We start from the raw sequence: 23,872 nt of genomic DNA on the forward strand, positions 1-23,872 counted from the left end.
TTAGAGAGAGAGAGAGAGAGAGAGAGAGAGAGAGAGAGAGAGAGAAAGCAAAGCAAAGGACAAGGAGAGAAGGATGAGCAACACAGAGAGAGGGAGGAGGGTGTGTGACAGAGGTGTGAGAGACAGTGTGTCCACAGGAGGAAGACGTAGGCTATAGCAGGCATACAGCTCTTGTGAGTATACTGTTTTACCTTATGTTAAAGTACACACACAATTCAGGTGTGTGTGTGTGCGTGCGTGCGTGCCTTGCGTGCGTGTGTGTGTGTGTGTGTGCGTGTGTGTGACGTGTGTGCATTCGTCTCCAATGGAGTATGCACTGTTTTGCAGAGGGATCATGGCATGGTGATGTTTCCATTGTTGCTGGTTCTGATGAAAGTTTCACTGTAAACTGATTTCATGAATGCAAAGTACACATTATGATAAGATGTTTTAGTGACAAATTATTCAGAGTTTAATCTGCACACATAGGGCTGATATGGCGGTATAGGTGTTATATTAATTGTGTTTTTTTTTTTTGTTTTTTTTGCTGTTTTGCTGGTGCCACCAGGCGGTCCTGACCATCCCGTTCCAGCTGGGATCGAACCTCATAGGAAATCCATCCGTGTGCGTCACACCTCTATAGGCCCGGTTACCTGGGGGACAGCAGCCGGACACATAGCCCCGCCCCCCGCTGCCACCCCCCACCCCTCTCACTTTCTACCCGATCCCACCCCACTTTCACCATGGATCTAATGGAGATGGTTGACATGGGCAGTGGTTGTGAAGACGAGGATTGTGGCCAGGCATCGCACTTCCTCGAGGACTGTTCGAACCAATTAGATTGCCAGTTGGAGGATTCTGTGTTTAGATTGGTCGAATTAGGTAAGTAAAAAGCCATGGCAATGGCAAGTGGCAACTATAGGCCTTACTTGGGTATGGATAGGGCTGGATATTGTTTAAAAAATGACAATAGGCTACCAGTACCATGATACCAACACCTAGCCTGGGTAAACCCAGCCTCGCCACGTGACCTCTATGTGCTATCAGTCACGGAGAAACTTACGCTACAGGCATAGCCTGTGACGTCACGTTGAAGGCTGGGTTTACCCAGGCTAACCAATACCAGTAGGCTACCCTAAAGTGATACCGATAGCAGAGTACTTCCTTTGATTCCTTTTTGAAGGTTTTGGTGGCATCTCGTCACCTGTCACATACACCACACTCAACTTCACCACCACAGACTGTACGGGCTGTAGCTTCTGCGGTTGTAGTTCAATCAAACATTGCAATAAATTGAACAGTTATGTGATTGGCTGGCTCTGGGCAAAACCATACGAATAGCATTTTTTTCTAGATCTGTGTATAAAAAAAGGGATGAAATGCATGGTTCTATGGGCGGGGTGAGCAGTCTATATACGTCACCTGACCTGCCAAGGATGAGGTGTGCCATTGAAAGTAGGGCCCTATCATTTCCGCAATGCAGAAAACGCAGACGGAATCGCTGAATTTTGTAATAAAAATGGGATCAACTGTAAAACATGGAATATTGCTGAATTTTCCATACATGTAATTTGGCAGAAATGGATAATAAAAAAAAGGCCTAGAGAAATAATTCTGTTTTGGATTGGGGTGTTTTGAGAGGGGGCTCGGTCTTGCGTGGGGCCCTTACATCACCTCACAGAAACATGCTCAGACATGTTTGGCTGAGATCATCATCATCATCATCATCATCATCATCATCATCATCATCATCATCATCATCATCAGTATAGTATCGTTTGAGAAGTTTTGATACTTGGTCCTGGGTTATTTCGGTTACCATGAAGGTAATCTCTCAAGACAGATTTTTGATTTGCCTGAAAATATGTCGAAGAAATCCGGATAGCGCTCCTAATACTGTAATAGCACGAGCGCTCGGTAAATCAAAAATAAAGGGGTGAGTTGAGTTCTGCTTATTCAGGTATTGAAACAGTGCCCCCAGAGGTAAAAAAAAAATGAACCAAAGGATGATTGCCTGGCTTAAAGGTATCGAGTACCAATACCCTACTACAGACACTCTCTGAGCACGGGAAGTGATGAGATTCAACTTGAGAATAAAGAGGTGCTACTGATAAAACAATATGGCAATATTCCCATTTCTAGTGTGTGTGACTGTGGTGTGCGGTCTGCTGATGCTGCTCGGCATTCTGGGAAATATGCTAACGATCCTGGTGGTTTGGCTCCGCCCCCACATGAGAAGCTCCACCTACCTCTACCTGAGCAGTATGGCTGTTAGTGATCTCCTCATATTGCTGCTGGTGCCTCTGGATATGTATAAGGTACACACACAGACACACACACACACACACACACACACACACACACAGACACGCACGCGCACACACACACACACACACACACACACACACACACGCACACGCACACACACACACACACACACACACACACACACAGACACGCACGCACACACACACACACACACACACACACACAGACACGCACGCACACACACACACACACACACACACACACACACAGAGTCAGTCAGTCACTCATTCATTCACTCATTGGTATTACCCTCCATTCGAGTGTTGTATTTACAGTCTGAACACATTTCCGACAAGGAAATGACACATTCACTTTATGATGTCTGATGATGAAGTGAAGTTGGAGAGATTGTAGCTGCTGCACGAATTAGCTGAGTTGTGACATAATAATTTATCTTTCAAACATGGCTAAACAGAGCAGATTCATACGTGAACAGAATACATTTCATACAATAAAGCCAAAAATGAACCACAACTACAAGTACAACTTTAAAAGACATGAATATTCCTTGATAACTATAGTCCTACGGCATTCAGTTTCCTCTGGTATTTACATTCATAAGCCCCTGAAATTGCCAAAGATTGCTTGCTAGCTAGGCTATATCGCTATAGCACAATTGCTAACGTTAGCCTAGAGAAGGCTTCCAAATGTGTAAAGTTGATGAAACCTTCAATCGACCTCACAAACCTCAAGAAAGTCTGTTTCTCTCTCTTTCTATCCGTCCACCTGCAGCTGTGGCGGCCCAGGCCCTGGCCTCTGGGAGAGCTTCTCTGTAAGCTGACCATGTTCCTCTCAGAGTGCTGTACCTTCTCCACCATCCTCCACATCACCTTCCTCTCCCTGGAGAGGTACCTGGCCGTCTGCTGGCCACTCGCGGCCAAGACCCTGGTCACGCGGCACAGAACCAAGGCTCTCATTGGCTGCCTCTGGCTGGGGGCGATCGTCAGTGCGGCGCCGGTGTTGGTCATGGTTGGTGTTGAGGAAGTGGGAGGAGAGGAGTTGGGAATGGGGGGATGGATAGGTGGAAGTGGAGGGGGAAGTGGGGAAATGTCTTTTATGGAAGGAGGGATAGAGGGAGTCAAGTGGGGAGGAGAAGAGATGACGGGGTGGGATGGAAGAGTGGAGAAGGAGCTGGGTGAGCTGGAAGAGGGAAAAGGGAGAGGAGGTGAAACAGAAGAGCGGAAACCAAGAGGAGAAATGGACGCTGAAATACAAGTTCAGGAAAAGGCGGATGAGGGAGGAGGAGAAGTAAAGATGGAAGTTAAAGGAGAGGAGGGGCGAAATGAAAAGAAAGAAGAAGAGGGAGGAGGAGAGGAGGAGGAGGAGGAAACGGAGGAATGGCGAGGGAGAGAGCAGGAAGGAGGCGATCTGAAAGAGTGTCGCTGCACCTCCTACGCCGCCTCCTCCGGCCTACTGACGGCCATGATGATCCTCTCCAACCTATACTTCCTGGTGCCGCTCGGCATCCTGGGAGTGGTGTACAGCCTGATTGGGCGAACTCTCTGGCTCCGCCCACAGAGCAGCCGCAGAGACCAGTCGCACCGTCACACTGTCAGAATGTTGGGTAAGAAACACACACACACACACTCACACACACACACACACACACACACACACACACGCAATTGTGTAAAATGTGCACAGCACCTTAAGCCCGGGTGGCTGTAGCTCACGAGGTAGAGTGGCTCGTCCACTAATCGCTTTGGATAAAAGAGCTCGGACGCTAATGTCGAAGAGCTTATGTAGCTTTGTTTTGGCCGGACAGAGCACTGCCTTCAGTCTGTCTGCATAAAGGAAGCCCTATATATCAAGTCCAAAACTACAATTATTATTTATTATTATTATTCACACAGGACTAATATTATCACATGACCTCTGTGTTTGGTGAAATATGGTAATTTCTTTGCAGCCTCCGCAATTATTACAATTTAGTAGAGGTCGCGAGGTAATACTAGTCCTGTGCGAATAGGGTAAATGTAAATGGACTGCATTCATATAGTGCTTTTATCCAAAGCACTTTACAATGCACGTTCACCCATTCACACAGCGATAGTGGCACGCTGAAGCTACCCAGCAGGGTGCTGAAGCTACCCCGCAGGGTGCTGGCACAACCACGCTGAAGCTACCCCGCAGGGTGCTGAAGCTACCCCGCAGGGTGCTGGCACAACCACGCTGAAGCTACCCCGCAGGGTGCTGAAGCTACCCCGCAGGGTGCTGGCACAATCATGCTGAAGCTACCCCCCAGGGTGCTGAAGCTACCCCGCAGGGTGCTGAAGCTACCCCGCAGGGTGCTGGCACAACCACGCTGAAGCTACCCCGCAGGGTGCTGGCACAACCACGCTGAAGCTACCCCGCAGGGTGCTGGCACAACCACGCTGAAGCTACCCCGCAGGGTGCTGAAGCTACCCCGCAGGGTGCTGGCACAACCACGCTGAAGCTACCCCGCAGGGTGCTGGCACAACCACGCTGAAGCTACCCCGCAGGGTGCTGAAGCTACCCCGCAGGGTGCTGGCACAACCACGCTGAAGCTACCCCGCAGGGTGCTGCCACAACCACGCTGAAGCTACCCCGCAGGGTGCTGAAGCTACCCCGCAGGGTGCTGGCACAATCACGCTGAAGTGAAATGTTTGATGGGCATTCATGATTCAGTAGCTCACGGGTCGGCTTGGCTCCAGCCTTAAACCTCGTTATATCCACCTTATTTTTGAATGCCCCACTGTAAAAAATAATTGTGGGTACAAGGTCCGGTTTAACGTGACTTATTGTTGCAGCTTGCAATTTCCTTTGTTATACTCGGCTGCAGACCCGAATTATAAACCGGACACTGGAGGACGTTATAAAAGTTATAAATATAGTCACGTTATAAACAACGCTGGGGGTCCGTATGGAAACAGTGTTTCTCGAAATGGTTAAAAGTTAAATCAATTTGGTCATTCAGTGGCGTTTTACTGCCATGTAAAGTAACTATTACGCTAGCCGCTAGCATTAGCCACAGTAGCCGACTACCCACAATGCATTACGTTATCCCAGCGGGGTCATCCCTATGTTCCCCGGGTCCTATGTTCCCCGGGTCCTATGTTCCCCGTTTTTAACACTCTCCGTAACATTTGGGGTGTCTATCCGCTATGCCGACCACCCGCAATGCCGACCTTAGGTTTAGGCGTGAGGGGTGGGAGAGGTTAGGTTTTGGGTTAGGGTCTGGGGGAGGTTAGGAAGGGTTTTATGTTCCCCGGTCCCACAAAAACGGGGAACATAGGACCCGGGGAATATAGGACCCGGGGAACATAGGTACGCTCCCATCCCAGCACCCGAACGACACGGCTGTCGAGCGGAATGGCTCTGCTGTAAAATCCTCATAGACGTTTTTTTTGTCAAGTTAAAACCATAGAGACTGTAAAACAGTCTATTACACCGGAAGCGGAAGAAGCACCCATCAGGCATCATGGCAGCTAGAAATAAGGTGGATATGGATTTTTCTAAATGTCTATGGAGGAAATGAATGGGAAACTCACTTCCGGTGCAAGAGACGTCACGTGACAACCCGATCTCCCCAAAAATTGTAAAATAGCAACGTTTGTGGAGCAACGTTGCTATTTTACAATTTCGGCTCAGAAATTGTAAAATGGTAACGTATGTGTCTATAGCGGTGAGGCGTGGTTTGGGCGTGGTTTACGGAGATTTTCTGTTTCTAACCCCTCCCCCTACCCTAACCCTAAGATCTCAGAACGTTACCATTTTACAATTTTCGAGCCGAAATTGTAACATAGCAACGTTGCTCCAAAACGTTGCTATTATACAATTTTCTGTGAGACTGTGTTGCACGTGACTGTTCAGCCCTATAGGGCTTTAAAAGACTGGGTTGAGATCTTGTGATTGTAAAGCAGTCTTTCCCTCTTCTGTCCTGTGCTTTCTGTTGTACTTCCAGGAGTGATAGTCTTGGTGTTTGTCCTGTGCTGGCTGCCGTTCCACGTCGGTCGGACAATCTTCGTCTTCATCGATGGACAGGATGTCGTCTACGTAGACACCAACACACACGTAGACAACCACACACTCTCTGACACACACATAGACAACCACACACACATAGACAACCACACACTCTCTGACACACACATAGACAACCACACACTCTCTGACACACACATAGACAACCACACACTCTCTGACACACACATAGACAACCACACACTCTCTGACACACACATAGACAACCACACACTCTCTGACACACACATAGACAACCACACACTCTCTGACACACACATAGACAACCACACACTCTCTGACACACACATAGACAACGACACACTCTCTGACACACACATAGACAACCACACACTCTCTGACACACACATAGACAACCACACACTCTCTGACACACACATAGACAACCACACACTCTCTGACACACACGTAGACAACGACACACTCTCTGACACACACATAGACAACCACACACTCTCTGACACACACGTAGACAACGACACACTCTCTGACACACACATAGACAACCACACACTCTCTGACACACACATAGACAACCACACACTCTCTGACACACACATAGACAACCACACACTCTCTGACACACACATAGACAACGACACACTCTCTGACACACACATAGACAACGACACACTCTCTGACACACACATAGACAACCACACACTCTCTGACACACACATAGACAACGACACACTCTCTGACACACACATAGACAACGACACACTCTCTGACACACACATAGACAACCACACACTCTCTGACACACACATAGACAACCACACACTCTCTGACACACACATAGACAACCACACACTCTCTGACACACACATAGACAACCACACACTCTCTGACACACACAGAGACAACGACACACTCTCTGACACACACATACACAACCACACACTCTCTGACACACACATAGACAACCACACACTCTCTGACACACACAGAGACAACGACACACTCTCTGACACACACGTAGACAACCACACACTCTCTGACACACACATAGACAACGACACACTCTCTGACACACACGTAGACAACCACACACTCTCTGACACACACATAGACAACCACACACTCTCTGACACACACGTAGACAACCACACACTCTCTGACACACACATAGACAACGACACACTCTCTGACACACACATAGACAACGACACACTCTCTGACACACACATAGACAACCACACACTCTCTGACACACACAGAGACAACAACACACTCTCTGACCCACACATAGACAACCACACACTCTCTGACACACACAGAGACAACGACACACTCTCTGACACACACATAGACAACCACACACTCTCTGACACACACATAGACAACGACACACTCTCTGACACACACATAGACAACGACACACTCTCTGACACACACATAGACAACGACACACTCTCTGACACACACATAGACAACCGCACACTCTCTGACTTTGAAACAGACGCTCATGCAGACAAGAGTGATACACACTCCAGCACAGACGGAGATAAAACACTCTCTGAAGCTGAAACACACACTCACGCAGACAAGAGTGATACACACTCCAGCACAGACGGAGATAAAACACTCTCTGAAGCTGAAACACACACTCACACAGACAAGAGTGATACACACTCCAGCACAGACGGAGATAAAACACTCTCTGAAGCTGAAACACACACTCACGCAGACAAGGGTGATACACACTCCAGCACAGACGGAGATAAAACACTCTCTGAAGCTGGGACAGGCGCCCAAATCAAAAACAACACATACACTGATACAGACACACACACGGAAGAGATGCACACCCGTGCAGAAGCAGAAACACTTAGTGAGACACACACCAACATGGACGCACACTCTGTTGCACACACACATCACCACACCACACCAACACACCAGGTCGATCTGGACACACACACGGGAACACACTCGTATTCCAGTGTTATATCACACACCAGTGGGAAATGCATACACACTGATCAAAGCACACACACTCCTCTGGATCCAAGCATTGACACGGATACAAAAGCACACAGTGATGCTAACACGCGTGATGCTAACACACATGATGCTAACACGCGTGATGCTAACACACATGATGCTAACACACGTGATGCTAACACGCGTGATGCTAACACACAAGTAAGCCAAGATGTAGACCTCCATGTGTTGCACCACTATGCCGACACAAGCACTCAAACCATTACACATGTTAACACAGGAAAGCACACGCAGGGAAACACACGTGTTAGCACGCACACGGGTACACATGTTAACGCACAAAACGACATGCCCACGCGCTCTAACACACAGGACACGTATGCCGACGATACACACGCTAACACACGCGCCCATATTTTATACTATCTGTCTCAGTATTTTAACCTGGTGTCTTCTGTCCTGTTCTACCTCAGCGCTGCTGTCAACCCTCTGCTATACAACCTGATGTCTGCCAGATACAGACATGCCGTGCACAGTCTCATAAGCACACAGTCTCACACACAGTCTCACACACAGTCTCACACACAGTCTCACACACAGTCTCACACACAGTCTCACACACACTCTCACACACAGTCTCACACACACTCTCACACACACTCTAACCGCCTGCGTCCGCTCACGCCTCAGGTCTCCACTATCACATTGTGAAGGTAAAACCCACACGGATGGATACACACAGTGCAAACACATACATGAATACACAGAGATATACATGGAAAGCTGTGATTAACATAGACATGATACCAACTGGGTCTCACAGCAGTTTGTGAAAGAGGCTTGTCACAAAATTGTAATCTATAGATTTGTGTACATGGACACGATTTTCCCTCGCCCCTTTTTTGTGTGTGACTCTTTTATCACAGATCAAATAACATGAATTTGAAAAAAAAAAAAAAAAAATGTTTTTTTTTTCTCACAGATTTTAACACAAAAACATGCAATATTTGAACTCTCATCCTTTTTGCATATCTTGATATTTTGCGTGTAACAATGTTGGTTGTACCAATGTCTCTACCAACTTGGTACAGACTCTCTGCACGTGTAGATGCCCTCTCTCTCTATCTCTCTCTCTCTCACACACACACACACACACACACACACACTCACACACACACACACACACACACACACACACACACACACACACACACACACACGCAGTAGGGCTATCATTTTGATTCATGTAGTTTAATATGGGCTGATGTGTGTGTTAATGTGATATGTATTCCATTATATGTCCTGATGTGTCAGAAATTGAGATAAATGTCTTTATTTGATGCACAGATGAGGTTATGTTACCCCTGGCAGGGAGGTTATATGTTTTTGACCGTCTGACAGTTTGTCTGTCTGCATTCTCAAAAACTTCCCAATGGATTTCCAAGAAGTTTGGCGAACAGATTAGCCTTGGGCTGAGGAACAATTGATTTGATTTTAGTGGTGATCCACATGTGGGATTTTCACCATAGATTATTTGTTTTAGCCATAACTGAAACTAGGCCATTTACACCTGGCACTAACATGCGTTTTCTGTGATCAGATTGCAATCGGATAGTGCTTCAGATTGCAATCGGATAGTGCTTCACCACTTGAAAGTACAGGTGTAAACACCCCCAAGACACGACAGATTGCGATCTGACCACCTCCGGAGGTGGTCACAGGGATGCATCGTGACCACATTGAACACAAGCTTAGTGTAAATGCAATGCGTCCTCTCAATCCACATATACAACAACAGTCACCGCTGTTTATCTGCTGCTCTATGCTATGGAGCTTGCCTTATCCGATCACAATGTGGACACTAGAGACACATATTAACACCAGGTGTAAATGTAATCAGGTTAATGTGGTCAATCACTATCCGATTCCAATCTGATCACAGAAAACACATGTTAGTGCCAGGTGTAAATGGCCAGAGAGAGCTGATTTAAAACCCTAAGAGTGATATGTGTTTACAGGGTCAAGAAAGACTTTTGGTGTGAATGCAAGATGGAGGATTGTCCCCCCAGGGCATAGGGGGCGCTGTAACTGCAGTATCAGTGCCCTTGACATGACTTCCTGTTGAGAGCCAAACACTGAGCGGGGCTTTAGAGGGGTTGTGAATACATTTATTAATTATTAATTTAAATAAAGTTATAACTTTTGCTAAGAGTTATGGAGTTTTTTATTATTATTTTTTTCTTTCTGATTTTCTCCACAATTGTAGTTGGGAAATTTTCCCCTGCTGCCCCGGTCGCTGCTCCAACCCCTCTGCCGATGTGGGGAGAGAGCTGTAGACTAGCAACATGCTTCCTCTGACACATGTGCAGTTGCCAGCCGCTTCTTTTCACCTGACAGCAGGGAGCTTCACCGGCAGGACGTAGCACGTGGACGGATCACGCTATTCCCACCAGTTCACTTCCGCCCTGAACAGGCACTCTGACCAACCAGAGGAGGCGCTAGTGCAGCGACCAGGACACATGCCCTTAATCCGGCTTTCCACCTGCAGACACAGCCAATCGTGCCTGTATGGACGCCCGACCAAGCCGGAGGTAACACAGGGGTGCGAACCTGCGACATTGTGTTGGGACTAACCTCCAAAACACTTTTTTTTAACCAATATGGCTTTTGGGGTGGTGTGTGAAGAATTCTGGTCAAAATCTCCACATTTGAGACCAAACTGATAATAGGGGGGGGGGGGGGGGGGCTCAAAGTAATTGACGATTTGGTACATCGTTACGTCACGGTGGTATTTGCGTGCGCTGTACTACAATGTGAATCAATTGTATATTATCAGCTTTATTTTATGCATTAAATGAAGCACGAGCCGTTCGGGTGCTGGGATAACGTAATGCATTATGGGTAATCACTACTGTGGTATGCTAGTGGCTAACGCAGTAAAACGCCACTGAATGACCAAATTGATATAACTTTTAACCATTTCGAGTAACACAGTTTCCATACGGATCATCAGTGTTGGTTAGTTGTTTATAACATGACTATATTTATAACGTGTTGTACTCCAGCTCTGATACACTGAAAATACTGCCTGTCATACAAAAAAAAGAAAATGGATTGGGAGGCGGGCCATACCGTCTCTGTCCGTGTCCGTTCCGCCCCCAAATTGAATGTGTTCTGGCGCTAAGCGAGTGGGTTCTGGGAAACCAGGCTCTCTGAAGCACGCCCCACCTACGTTAAACTTAGGAGCAGTGCGATAAATACAATATTCCTGGAATGCGAGTTTAACAAACCAGTTACATGTCCTCTGCATTCTACATCAAATGAAGACATTACTGTTTGTTTTATTTTGTATGTTACATACTTATTGGCCAAGTTATTAGTTAGTTTATGGGCTAGAAATTCTGCCAGGGTACAAGGGACTAATAGGCGGCCATCTTGTCTGCAGAATTTTCAAATCAAGTAGAATACCGTTTTGCCAGAAATCTGGGGGTGGGGGTTAGTCCTGCTTTAAACTTGGTAATTATTCATAAGATAAAGGTAAATATAGATTTCTCTCACAACAAAAGCTATAGGTGGATGCTTTTAATGTCTTACACTAAATAATGACATAAAACAATATCACATTGTGTATTAGTAATTATGACTAATATTTTGATGGATATTCCTGATCAAGAGACTTTACAGTGTATCTCCTGACATACTGGCTTGCTAACAATGTATGTAAAAATGTAATGGCCTATTTGTGGTGTATTGTGTAGTTCCAGCTATGACTGTTACACTGTGGCCTTTGGAAAAAGCCACTGCTATAAATGGAGGATGCATACAGTATGTTTGGTGTATTTTTTGTTATGCTGCTATATGACACATACCTTCTTTGGGATCAATATTGCATCTCTTTATAGTATTGTTTAATATACAGTAGATGATAAGATACAACATCATACAATTAAATACCCTTACTGGTAACACTTTACAATAATTAAGTTAATTAATTAAGGGTTAATTAATGCTTAGTTAATTTAGGCTTAGTAAGCCTTAATAAACGCGCCTTAATTAACAGGACTAGTAGTGCTTAATAAGCATCCATATTTATATTATACTCAAGTAAAGTACAGATACTCAAAAATACTAAATATTATTGTACTTAAGTATTAACTCCAATGACATGCTTCATACTGCTGTTGGCTAGGGTATGTAACTGGTGATTTGTGTCTTGTTTATTAGTTTGTTAGTTGTTTTATTCTGGATTGTGCTTCTAAATGTGTTTTTCCTCGGATTTTGGCACAAGGGATAGTAACATCTTGTCCTGTGTATGAATTTATACCACTGCTTGAGGATCACGGTTATGACATCACCAGGTTCTTTTTTTACATTGAGAGGAAACAATGTGCTACCTCTATGATTTCTGGGCTTTTCCAAATGTTTTGGAAATAAAGAAATGCATTCCTTTGACATTCCTCTTGACAGTATCTGCACTTCTTCAATGCTGTTGGATGAAAACCTCGTATCTTCAAAATGTCAACTTTTCAGGCACTAAGAGATTATCTATTTATCCAGGGTACTCACATTGAGATTCTCACACACACTATTTAAAAAAAAATTGTTTATTTTCTTCTACCTTCAACACAAACATGTTGGGGTGGGGGGGGGGGGGGGGGGGGACATAATCAAGCATGTGAACAATCAAGTTTTCTCATAGAAAATCAAAGGATGATTCTTAAAGAAATGAACCGCTATTGTTATGCATTTAAAAATCAACAATAATAAATAAAAACAATTCAAAGTATGTGAAAGTCAGAAGTATGAATGGGCTAGGAGAGGACAGCTATAGACAGGGTTGATGTTTGCTTACTTATAAGGACAACACACAATCTTAATGTGCCAGTCAGTGTTTGCTTAATGTTACGCACCTCTTCACATGGTCAGCAGAGGGCGACATCACACTTTTTTTCTTTATTTGAGTTCTATAGGCTCATTTTACAGCAACCTTTTGAGGTGGTAAAGCAGGAAACATAGCATACAGCTGCTTTACTTCCTGCTTTCGCCACCTCAAAAGGGTTGCTGTGAAATGGGTCAATTGTAAGAAATGGGAACTGTTTCATTGTCAACTCAATGTAATGTGCTGTACACACATGACCCCTTTGCAACATCACATTTAGTAAAACCCTGGAATTCTACTATAAGTACAACATATTGACTTTGTATTACAGGACACCTGAGAGGAGAAACTTAAAGGCATATGCAATTTCTTTTAGGGCCCCTTCAAAAGTTTTTTTTTTTTTTTTTAAACATTTTAAAGTATCTTTTAGTTCTGACAGAGGTCTCGATACAAGGAATATGTTTGTAAGAGCTAAAAATAGGTGTTAGATGTACTTGAAAACCATAAACGTTTTACATTTGTATCGTTTGTAAACATTGGAGTAAACCAGGCTTGTGTTTTGAGTTAAAGGAACAGCTCACCCTAAAATCCAAAATACATATATTCCCTCTCACCTGTCTATTTAACCATCTATATCGTTTTGTGTTATTTGCCTGAGTTTTGGAGATATCAGCCGCAGAGTTTCTGCTTTCTCTCCAACACAATGGAACTGGATGGCACTCGGCTTGTGGTGCTCAAAGTGCCAAAGAAATACATTTGAAAAACTCAACAGCATTGTCTCTTTCCAGAAATCATGACTCCGTTACTCAAGATAATCCACAGACCTTGTTATGAGCAGTTTCATGGAGGAACTATTTTCTTTTGACCGAACTACACCCGCTAGCTGCTAGCTAGTTCCTACATGAGACTGCAAAAGAAAATAGTCCCTACATGAAACTGCTCACAAAAGTTCTGAGCGAAAATCAATAAGTTCCCGAGCTTATCAATACTGCTATTGAGACTAGCGGGTCCTATACCGTAACATTATTTCTCAAGACAAGAGTCATGTCATTTCATATCGCTGGTGCACAGACACACATCAACCGCCTAATAATTTGTTTTAATTCAATTGAATTGCCGCCATTAAACTAAACGAAGAAGAATTGAACTGCCTCACGCCCTTGTTCGCTTCATTTCTCATTCAATTGGTTGCTTTCTAGGATGTCTGATCGTGCAAAGCACTATATATTATTTATTTTCTTTATAAAAGCAATACCAGTTCAGTTAAGAATTCGTCGTCATCTCGTCTTTACAAAAATAAATGCAGTAATAGAAGAATATCAATAGTGGGAGCCATAAAAACATGGATGGCTAAGCAGTCTCAACAATTGTATCAATATCAATAAAACATTAACGATTCCCATCCCTAACAATAATCATCAGATAACTCCTTAAATTGTTTAAAACTTAAGCCCAAAGGGAAAGTTGTCAGTGGTACAGCCATGCGCTCATTTAAATAGGCTGCTTTTTTTCCATCATGCCCAGATTTGCACCCACGGCTCATTTTGTGTTCTGATGCAGTTTAAAGGAACAACTAAAAATACATATTTTTCTCTCACCTGTAACTGCAATTTATCCATCTAGATCAGTGGTTCCCAACCTTAGGGTCGCCTGAAATTTCCCAAAAATGAAAAAATAAAAAATAAATACACCACCATGTTCACTGATATCGATTTGTTTAGGTGGGCGTTCTTTTAGATGGCTAAGTTAGGTTTTAGTAGCTGACCCCCACAGCTACAGGGAAACGGCTCTGAGCTTGATGCATCGAAAGTGCTGGATCTCCGAACACGGTGCGCGATGGGTCCAGAGTGCTTTACCCAGAACACTGACTGTATGCAAGTACCTCATAAGACCCCACAATCTTCACCACCTTCACTCACCACCTGGTACGGGAACTGTACCACCATGGACCGCAGGGCGCTACGGAGAGTGAGACGCGCGGCCCAGCACGTAACAGGACGTGAGTTGCCAGAACTGCATGAACTGTATAACCAGCGGTGCCTCAGGAGGTCCCTGACGATCATCAAAGACACAAACCATTACCCTCAGGGAGGAGATACAGGGTTCCAAGAGCACGCACAAATCGCTTGAGGAACAGTTTCTTCCCGCAGGCCACGAGACTCCTTAACATACACAAATAGTGTAGTAGCCGTACTGTACCGTACTGTAGCTGCTACCATTACGTATGTCTAATGTTTAATTGTATGTTTAATAAGGTATATGCTATTTGCACCTGTATGTCAAATACGTCGAATTTAAAATGTTTAAGCACGTCTAAAGTATGCACATGACATGTGCACCTATGTGCAGTGAATATGCCACTGTCTCTGACTTGTCTTATCACTATACTGCCTTATTGCTTGTTGTGTCTCTTGTTGTTTTTGCACTCATATGCCCTGTTATATTTGTACTATGTTGTAAACGGAGTCCACAGCACAAGAATTTCACACGTGATACTTGTACCATGGAGTGACAATAAAAATCTTGAATCTTGAATCTAACCCTTTAAAGTGAAAGTGATAATCTCTAGGATTTCAGTTTTGTTCTCTTGGGTGACACCTATGGCGATGAGTGGTAATTGCAGGTGAGATCCAAACAGTGTCAATGGGCTCACAATCAGATAGTGACTTTTTATGAAAATGTTTGAGATTATAACTTTAAATCAGGATTCTGAGAATAAATGCAGAATTCTGAAAATAACTGCAGCTACAGTAGCAGCTAGTGAGTGTAGTTTGATCAGGGGGAGAAAAAAAAATCCTAGATGAAACTTCTCACAGGTCTGTGGATTATCCTGGGTAGCCCGGTCATGATTTCTAGAAAGAGACATTGCTGTTGAGTTTTTCAAATCTATTTTTTCAGCGCTTTGAGCGCCACAAGCCGAGTGCCATCAAGTTCCATTGTATTGGAGAGAAGGCAGACATCTATATGGCCAATATCTCCAAAACTCAGGCAACTAACACAAACGATGGATAGATGGTAGTAGATGGATAAAAAGCACTACAGGTGAGAGGACAAATAATGCGTTTTGGATTTTAGAGTGAGCTGGCCCTTTAAGAAGCCATGCCTTTGGAGATCACCGCATACACGTTTATCAAATAATCCATAATCCATGCTCTGAAATCGATGAGTGGCTATCAGTAGGAAACGCATTCATGATGATCTGCGATCTGTGGCATTAATTAAGCAGTAAAAACGTAGTGTTCACATTTGTTCTAACTAGGATGAGCTCTGTAAGAAATAAAATAAAGTAAAGAACATCCTCTCCAAATTTAATCGGAACACAATTTTGAAATGTCTGCGATGGAGTGTACAAATCAGTCATCTTAAAACAAACATTCCCTTACAGTAAAAGATGAATCATATGAACCAGATTCTGATAGTATTGTGTGCATAGGAGGATCAGGGCCACGTGTGAAACATTAATTTTTTTAGTTCTGAGATTAACAATTATTAGGGATGCACAATATTATTTTTTCTTCTTCCAGATATTCAAGATGCAGATATTTTCCAACTCTTTCGGCACATACAGATATATTATGCACATTTTCCCCCACCTTTTTTCCTAGAACATGAAGTATCTCCTGTAGTGGAATGAGCACATTATTATGCCTATACTCTTATCATGATGGGCAGATGCAGACATGAATACAGTGCTTTTCAAAATGTAAACATTCACTGAGCAAAATAAGAAAACTACTTCAACTTAGCTTGAAAACATACCATATTTATGTCACATTTTCTTTCAAACAAAACTGTAAAGTTCATCCTACTTCAACAGGCTTAGAAGATGCTCTCCCTGAGACAGTCAGCATTTGGGCATAATTCAACCGTCATTTTATCGGCCTATCATATGGGCAGAAATGTTGATTTTAAAGACTGTATCGGCTGATACCAATGATGTGCCCAATCGTGCATCCCTAAATCTCAGAATTCTGACTTTATTCTTAATTTAAATTATATATTTATTTTACATGTGGCCCAGATCCTCTTCCATAATTATGAAAAGAAACCAACATACAAATGAGCTTTCGTGTCACCACACATTTAAAGGATGGCTTTACCGGTAATCCACCCACTTTGTATCATATATAATCTCGGTAATATAAGCACATGGACAGCTTTAACTTCTCTCTCTGTTTACCTCACGGAGAAAAATGCTCCTGCTCCTGTCTGCAGAAACTCCGCCCCCGCCAGCTGCAAGTAATTAAGGCTCGTTAAGGCTCTCAATGCTATACTTCAAAAATTAAAATAAACAATAACAGCCGCCCTCGGAGCAGATTCCACGTCTCCAGCAGAACTTCCACAGCTCCGTTGTGACGTAAAACGCGTCAGAACGGAGCGCTCACTTTGCCAGAGGAGGAAATGGGAGATCTCCGTGTGGAAAACTGAGAGAAGGTAAAACACTGCCCCCATGTGCTGATATTACCAAGATCATTAATGATACAAAGTGGGTTGATTACTGGTAAAGCCATCTTTTAAAAAGAGAACAGCGCATAAAAAAACAAAACAACAACAACAACAGTATGTTAAACCAGAGAAATCAACTCAAAGTCAAATCAAAAACATGGATAATAAAAAGCATCTATTCATCGTCCCATTGACAAAGAGTACATAGAATCTAATAATCTAATCTGTTTTATTTACACTACTTACATCCCTGTTTGTTTTGGGCTGCTATGGGAAGTTCCACTTGACATACTTGCTGCACGGTCACTCCTTTCCTAAAGAGGAATTATGAAGATAATTCTGCAGTACTAAATGCTGAAAAACAGGACCAAAAGTATCTCAACCGAACCCAGTATGAGCTTTTCATTGCAAACAGCTGACATAACAGGTCAAATTAGCTTTGCTAAGCTTTGGCTCTGGTCAAGAAATACTACCCAGGTTAGATCAGGGCCTGGTTTCTCAACGCACAGTGAAACATGATCTATCTTTTGTAGTGCACAGAACTCTACAGGAGTTCATCAATTGTCAACCAGCGATACTTGTGGGGGGGAACCATATTCATTTCTTCAATATGAAAATCTAGTCTAAAAGTTCTACCAAATCTACTAAAACAGTCGATATACCACAAAGTAGATACATTCATTTGCATTCTGTTTCTCGTCATTCTTGAGAAGTAATTCTGGTGTCAGTGGATCTCGAGGGCCGCTAAACATCGGAGGCCGACTGCTCCTGAACTTCCATGGTGTGTATATATGATGAGTGACATTCCCATTACACAAAAAAGGTCACAGGTTCGATTCCCCCTGCTACTTTAAATATTGAGAAATGCCCCCACTAAATAGCTTTGTGTGCAGCCTAATAAGACACAGATAGGCGGTGTACTGAAGCCCAATTTATGCTTCGTCTCTCGACACTTTTGAAACAGTCTCTCGACAGATACGACGTCTTTCGAGACAGAAAAAAGTCTCTCTCCACTCTTCTTCGGTGTCGCGCACCTGGAGGATTTTGTTAAGTTGCGGACACCGTCATATTTGGATCACGCTGCTCACACACTGATTGGCTAGAGAGAGAGTTCTGTCCGTGGAGCGGTGTCTGACAACCTGCCTGCCCGGCTGCGTGTATACTTTTTACAACTCAGTTTAGGGGAAACCACACCCGCGACCGGAAGAAGCGCAGCGGCGCTCTGCTAGCTTAGCAAGCTAGCAAAACCCTCACCTAAAAAGTTATTTATTAACCAAATCTTTGCCCTAACCGCAAGATTAAACCTTCAGAAAACTTCACGCCCAATTGTAACTTGGTGATTTGTTCGCCTTTTTGTGATGAACCATTTACATATCGGTTTTTTTACGCCCTTCTACTGCAGACTGCATGCTATCCGACTGCGGTTAAACCAGCGTCCACTCCGAAATACACGGTCAAAATGGCCGCCACGTTATTTTGTGGTGCGTTGCTACAGTCGATTGTGGCAAAATGCAGCATCATGTTATGGTCTTATTGACTTTGTTATTTTTCTCAGATCATCATCACCATTTAAAAGTTGTAAGTGCATTGCTTTCATAGTTAACGTTAAATCACTGCAGCTCAGAATATACTACTACTACAGATGATTTATTTTAAAAGCCCCCCCAAAGAAAACATGTTAACACATTGAGTGCCACAGCGCTTCAGTAAAATTGTCTGGAGCCTGTGCCAGATTCACTTCCATTCAGTTGAAAACAGCTATAGAATTTTTTCTATTATGGCTATATTAACGGGGCTGGACTTTAATGAAACATTGAACACTCCTGCTTCTTCCAAAGAAGAAATTTTGTTTCTAGACAGTTCCATTATGAAATTACAGCCTCTCAAAAAAGTGCACTTTCAAGGGTTTTCTGTCGTTTTTTTTTACTTTCCAAGATATAGTCCCTTTTATGAATACCTTTTGCACTCTAATTTCGAGCACATTCACTGACTCTGGCTGGTGTTTTCTGATGTGGTGGCGTGTGGTGTGGTTTCTGTGCAGCCACACACCCCTCTCCCCCCCCCCCCCCCCCCCCCCCCCCCCTCTCCACCTCTGAGCTGCGGGCTCCTCCCACACGCACAGAGTTTGCTTTCTCGACTCCGTTTTTGCCCCGGACAGATCCCAGCGCCCATCAAGGAAATGATGCGCGCTGGCAAACGCGACTGAACGAAAAGGCTTGGCCCGTTCGGCTTCGGATGCTGGCTTTCTAGGAAATCGTGTGGAGATAGATAGAAGCATAAGAGCTCAGTTGTGAGCGCGGATGCAGCCGAGCCCACTCTCGCTGTAGACAGAGCAATATATACGGCTCTGGCAGAAAGCATGCATCGGTTTCCACTTTCATCACGGCTTTCTCCGCTGTCTCCTGTACAAAGTAAAGGATCTGAGGTGGGTGGAGCAGCTCCTGTGACGATGTTTAAGGTGGCGCCGTGTGATCCCTTGAAGGGATTCATGCTCACTGGCTAGGTACGACCTTAAACAGCAGAATTATGGAATAATATGAATTATGATTTTAGGACGTCCACAGACGTCCTTGGCACTCCTCGTTACTTTTTTTTAGGACGTCCACAGACGTCCTTGGCACTCAATGTGTTAATATCTGTTTTGCTACTTAAATAATGTCATATTATACGCATAAAGTGATATATATCTGTGTGATTAAAGTGTCATATTATAATTATCATTGGCGTACGGGCGGGGGCGTGGTTTCGCCTAAACTGTGTTGTAAAAAGTACACACGCTGCCCACCCAGCAGCTTCCTCCCCTGGGGAAAACAGACAGGGCTCGCTGTGGGCGGAGTCAGGGCGGAATCAGGGCTCGGTGTGGGTGGAGTCAGGGCTCGGTGTGGGCGGAGTGGAGGTCTGGAGGAGCAGAGCGATTCGCTGAAAAGAGGAGAGGAGGCCCTTGTCTGTCCAAACCGAGGCGGGGAGATGTCAGATACGGGGACCTGTGGTTATCTTTTCACTTAGCAGTCGGGCAAGATGTTCTGACAGTGATGTGGACTCAGAGGAAGCCGTTAACCCATTGATACCTGATGCAGCATTTGTGTGTGTATCCCTTTGAGACCGTCTTAAAGGGATACACACACAAATGAGGGATATACACACAAATGCTGCATCAGGTATCAATGGGTTAAAGCGTCCCTTCTCGGAGTCAGTGGAGGCGAGCGGAGACGAGAGACGCTGCTGCAGGGGGGGTGGAGGGGGGGGGTGGGCTCCTGTTACCGTGGAGACGACGGAAACGTCTCACCCAAGTATGAATGTTAAAAATTTCTTATTTCTGTTTCGAGAGACACTTGTCAAAAATGTCGAGTGCCATAAATGAAGCTCCACAGTGCAAACTCAGTGCAGTGTGACAACACAAAGCCCATGATGAGGTGTGTGTGTGTGGAGGGAGCGGCCTGCATCGCTGCTACATTCATGACTCCCACAGGACTCCCCCCCGGCCCGCACTGCCCCCTCCTGGTCACAAGCTAGGATTTGATCTCTCAAGTCTTTTGATCTCAAGTGCTTTAGAAAAAGAAGAAAAAAAAGAAACAAGTATCCTTTGCAATGTCCCTGCAAAAACCCTGCTTCTCCAATTTGAACACTTGAAGAGTTCATTTGCAAAACACAGATAAATGCCATTCCTAAAATGAATAAACACCACCTCTTTGATACTCCCTGGAGTGCCAAATGATTTATGAATGAATGTGAACATGATCAGTTGCAAATGTTTTATTTATGATTTATAAAAAAGAAAGGAGAAATCATTACAACATGAATTCATAAATATCCATAAATATATAATAAAAAGAGGATCAAAGTTACAAACGGAGATATCTGTTTTTGCAAATAAACTTTTGTGTTTGTTTTTTTGTAATTCACATCTGACATTGTTTTCGCCGTGTGCAGAAAACGCCCGCGGTCTTGGGACCGAGCAGAGCCCCTGCTCACAGGCTCTCAGTCTGAAAACTGTCCAGGTGTAACATGTGCTGTTTGGAGATGCGTGCTTTCAGCGGGACACTGGTGCTGTCAATGTACCCGTGTGACACCGTGAGGTTTTTCCGTGGTAAAGGACACGACGGAAGCCTTTGCAATGTTCTGAGGAAAGCATGGCATGAGTTTATGAATGAAATGATCACATGCTTCAGGGGAAGCACCAACACACACACACACACACACACACACACACACACGTAACACGTTTAGTGTATACAGTGCCCGAAATGAACTTTTTGCCACCTTGTTCCCATGATAAACAGAAGTCAATATAACGGAGGCATTACAAAGTTACTGTATGAAGATTTGACCGGCCAGTGTGACAGGTGAACACTCATTTGACCAGCGTTTGGCACTTGGCGGGCGTTAATTTCCGACCCTGTACACACACACACACACACACACACACACACACACACACACACTCGCTTTCCTGTACACACACACACACACACACACACACACAGGAGTATGACTCTGGTGTTGGAGACCTTACTAGCTCTCCTCTCTTCTCTGTGACAAACAGGCAGACATATGTGATGTAAGAACCTGCACAAAGTGAAGGATACTTCTGGACATTAGCAGCAACATCACAGCCGTTAAAACGCCTCTGAATCAGGACTCAAACCACTTCTCTCTCTGGCTCTTAGATGAACCACACATGGGCGACATTTGGACACAATGTAGAAAGGCCATTTTGCTCAGAGTTTCCACAACACGTTTGTACATGTAGGTCCTGCTGGCTTTGTCCCGTGTGAGGACCCACATTCCATATGTCTCTGCACTAAATGTCCTGCGTGAGGGACCCACACTCCATATGTCTCTGCACTAAATGTCCTGCGTGAGGGACCCACACTCCATATGTCTCTGCACTAAATGTCCTGCATTAGGGACCCACACTCCATATGTCTCTGCACTAAATGTCCCGTGTGAGGGACCCACACTCCATATGTCTCTGCACTAAATGTCCTGCATTAGGGACCCACACTCCATATGTCTCTGCACTAAATGTCCCGTGTGAGGGACCCACACTCCATATGTCTCTGCACTAAATGTCCCGCGTGAGGGACCCACACTCCATATGTCTCTGCACTAAATGTCCTGTGTGAGGGACCCACACTTCATATGTCTCTGCACTAAATGTCCTGTGTGAGGGACCCACACTCCATATGTCTCTGCACTAAATGTCCTGCGTGAGGGACCCACACTCCATATGTCTCTGCACTAAATGTCCTGTGTGAGGGACCCACACTCCATATGTCTCTGCACTAAATGTCCTGCGTGAGGGACCCACACTCCATATGTCTCTGCACTAAATGTCCTGTGTGAGGGACCCACACTCCATATGTCTCTGCACTAAATGTCCTGCGTGAGGGACCCACACTCCATATGTCTCTGCACTAAATGTCCTCAAGACACTTTCCAGTCATTTTCTTTGCACTTTTGGCAATTTAAATTCAGATTATTGGTTCCTTCCCATTTGGAAATGGCTGTTGATATTGAATATATAGCCTATCTACACTGCTTCTAGGTGTTCCCTGTGTATACTTTATTCTACAGTACTAGGCTACTCGAGTACTCGATTCTCAGTCCAGTTTAATGAACTCGTTCCTGAATTGCTGTGTTACAAACTGGAATTGACTCTGAAGCTGGATTCAATCTGGACGATCCAGTCTATAGCTACGAGGGGGCAAGAGGAGGGGCAAGAGGAGGGGGGCATATTTGAACCCTGGCCTACTAACAGCATAGAATACACATACATACAAACAATGTATATATTATCTTAATATACGTCATGTACAAACAGTATACTGTACATAGTCTCTGTGACAGCGCTGGACAGGTCATCGGTACACAGGAAGATAGGCGGGGCTCGAACCTTTAGTCTCTATCGGGTTCCCAGTGTGTGTGTGTGTGTGTGTGTGTGTGTGTGCGCGCGTTGTGTGTGCGCGCGCATGTGTGTGTGTGCAAGAGAGAATGTGAGTGTGTGAGTATCCTGGTACGTACAGGGGAAGACTGATGAGAAACATATGACTGCACTCCTGAAACAGAGAGAGAGAGAGAGAGAGTGAGTGAGTGAGAATATAGGTCAGAGCCGTGTATATAGAAGAGTTGCGACATCTCCATTCACTCCAGTGTTTTTTACTCTCAAGACTTCCCGGAAGTAAGGTCGTTTTCACACTGGAACGTTTAGGTCGACTTAACTGAGTTTTGGGGCCAAACACGGCGCGACTGGGGTCAGTGTGAACATGCCACTCGAACTCGTGGTCG

General features: G+C 44.5%; 2 protein-coding genes across 2 annotated transcripts in view; one reads left to right on the plus strand and one right to left on the minus strand.

Annotated features, from left to right (window-relative positions):
- Positions 1-722: 722 nt before the first annotated feature.
- LOC310788568 (growth hormone secretagogue receptor type 1) lies at positions 723-21,588 on the plus strand (the record flags this gene model as incomplete). The annotated part of the gene is made up of 7 exons (XM_083650101.1): positions 723-804; positions 2,122-2,297; positions 3,040-3,291; positions 3,661-3,871; positions 6,233-6,324; positions 8,683-8,794; positions 21,515-21,588. 7 exons carry the CDS (start codon positions 723-725, stop codon positions 21,586-21,588), a joined length of 999 nt encoding a protein of 332 aa, XP_083506227.1.
- Positions 21,329-23,872, minus strand: part of naa60 (N-alpha-acetyltransferase 60, NatF catalytic subunit) — a 34,823-nt gene continuing 32,279 nt past the window's right edge. Inside the window, exon 7 of the mRNA XM_083650250.1 lies at positions 21,329-23,643. The gene's annotated coding sequence lies outside the window, so the exon portion shown is untranslated. The remainder of the gene's footprint in view (positions 23,644-23,872) is intronic.

This window comes from Poromitra crassiceps, assembly GCF_964638095.1.
Source record: "Poromitra crassiceps genome assembly, chromosome: 13".
NCBI classification, from domain to species: domain Eukaryota; kingdom Metazoa; phylum Chordata; class Actinopteri; order Beryciformes; family Melamphaidae; genus Poromitra; species Poromitra crassiceps.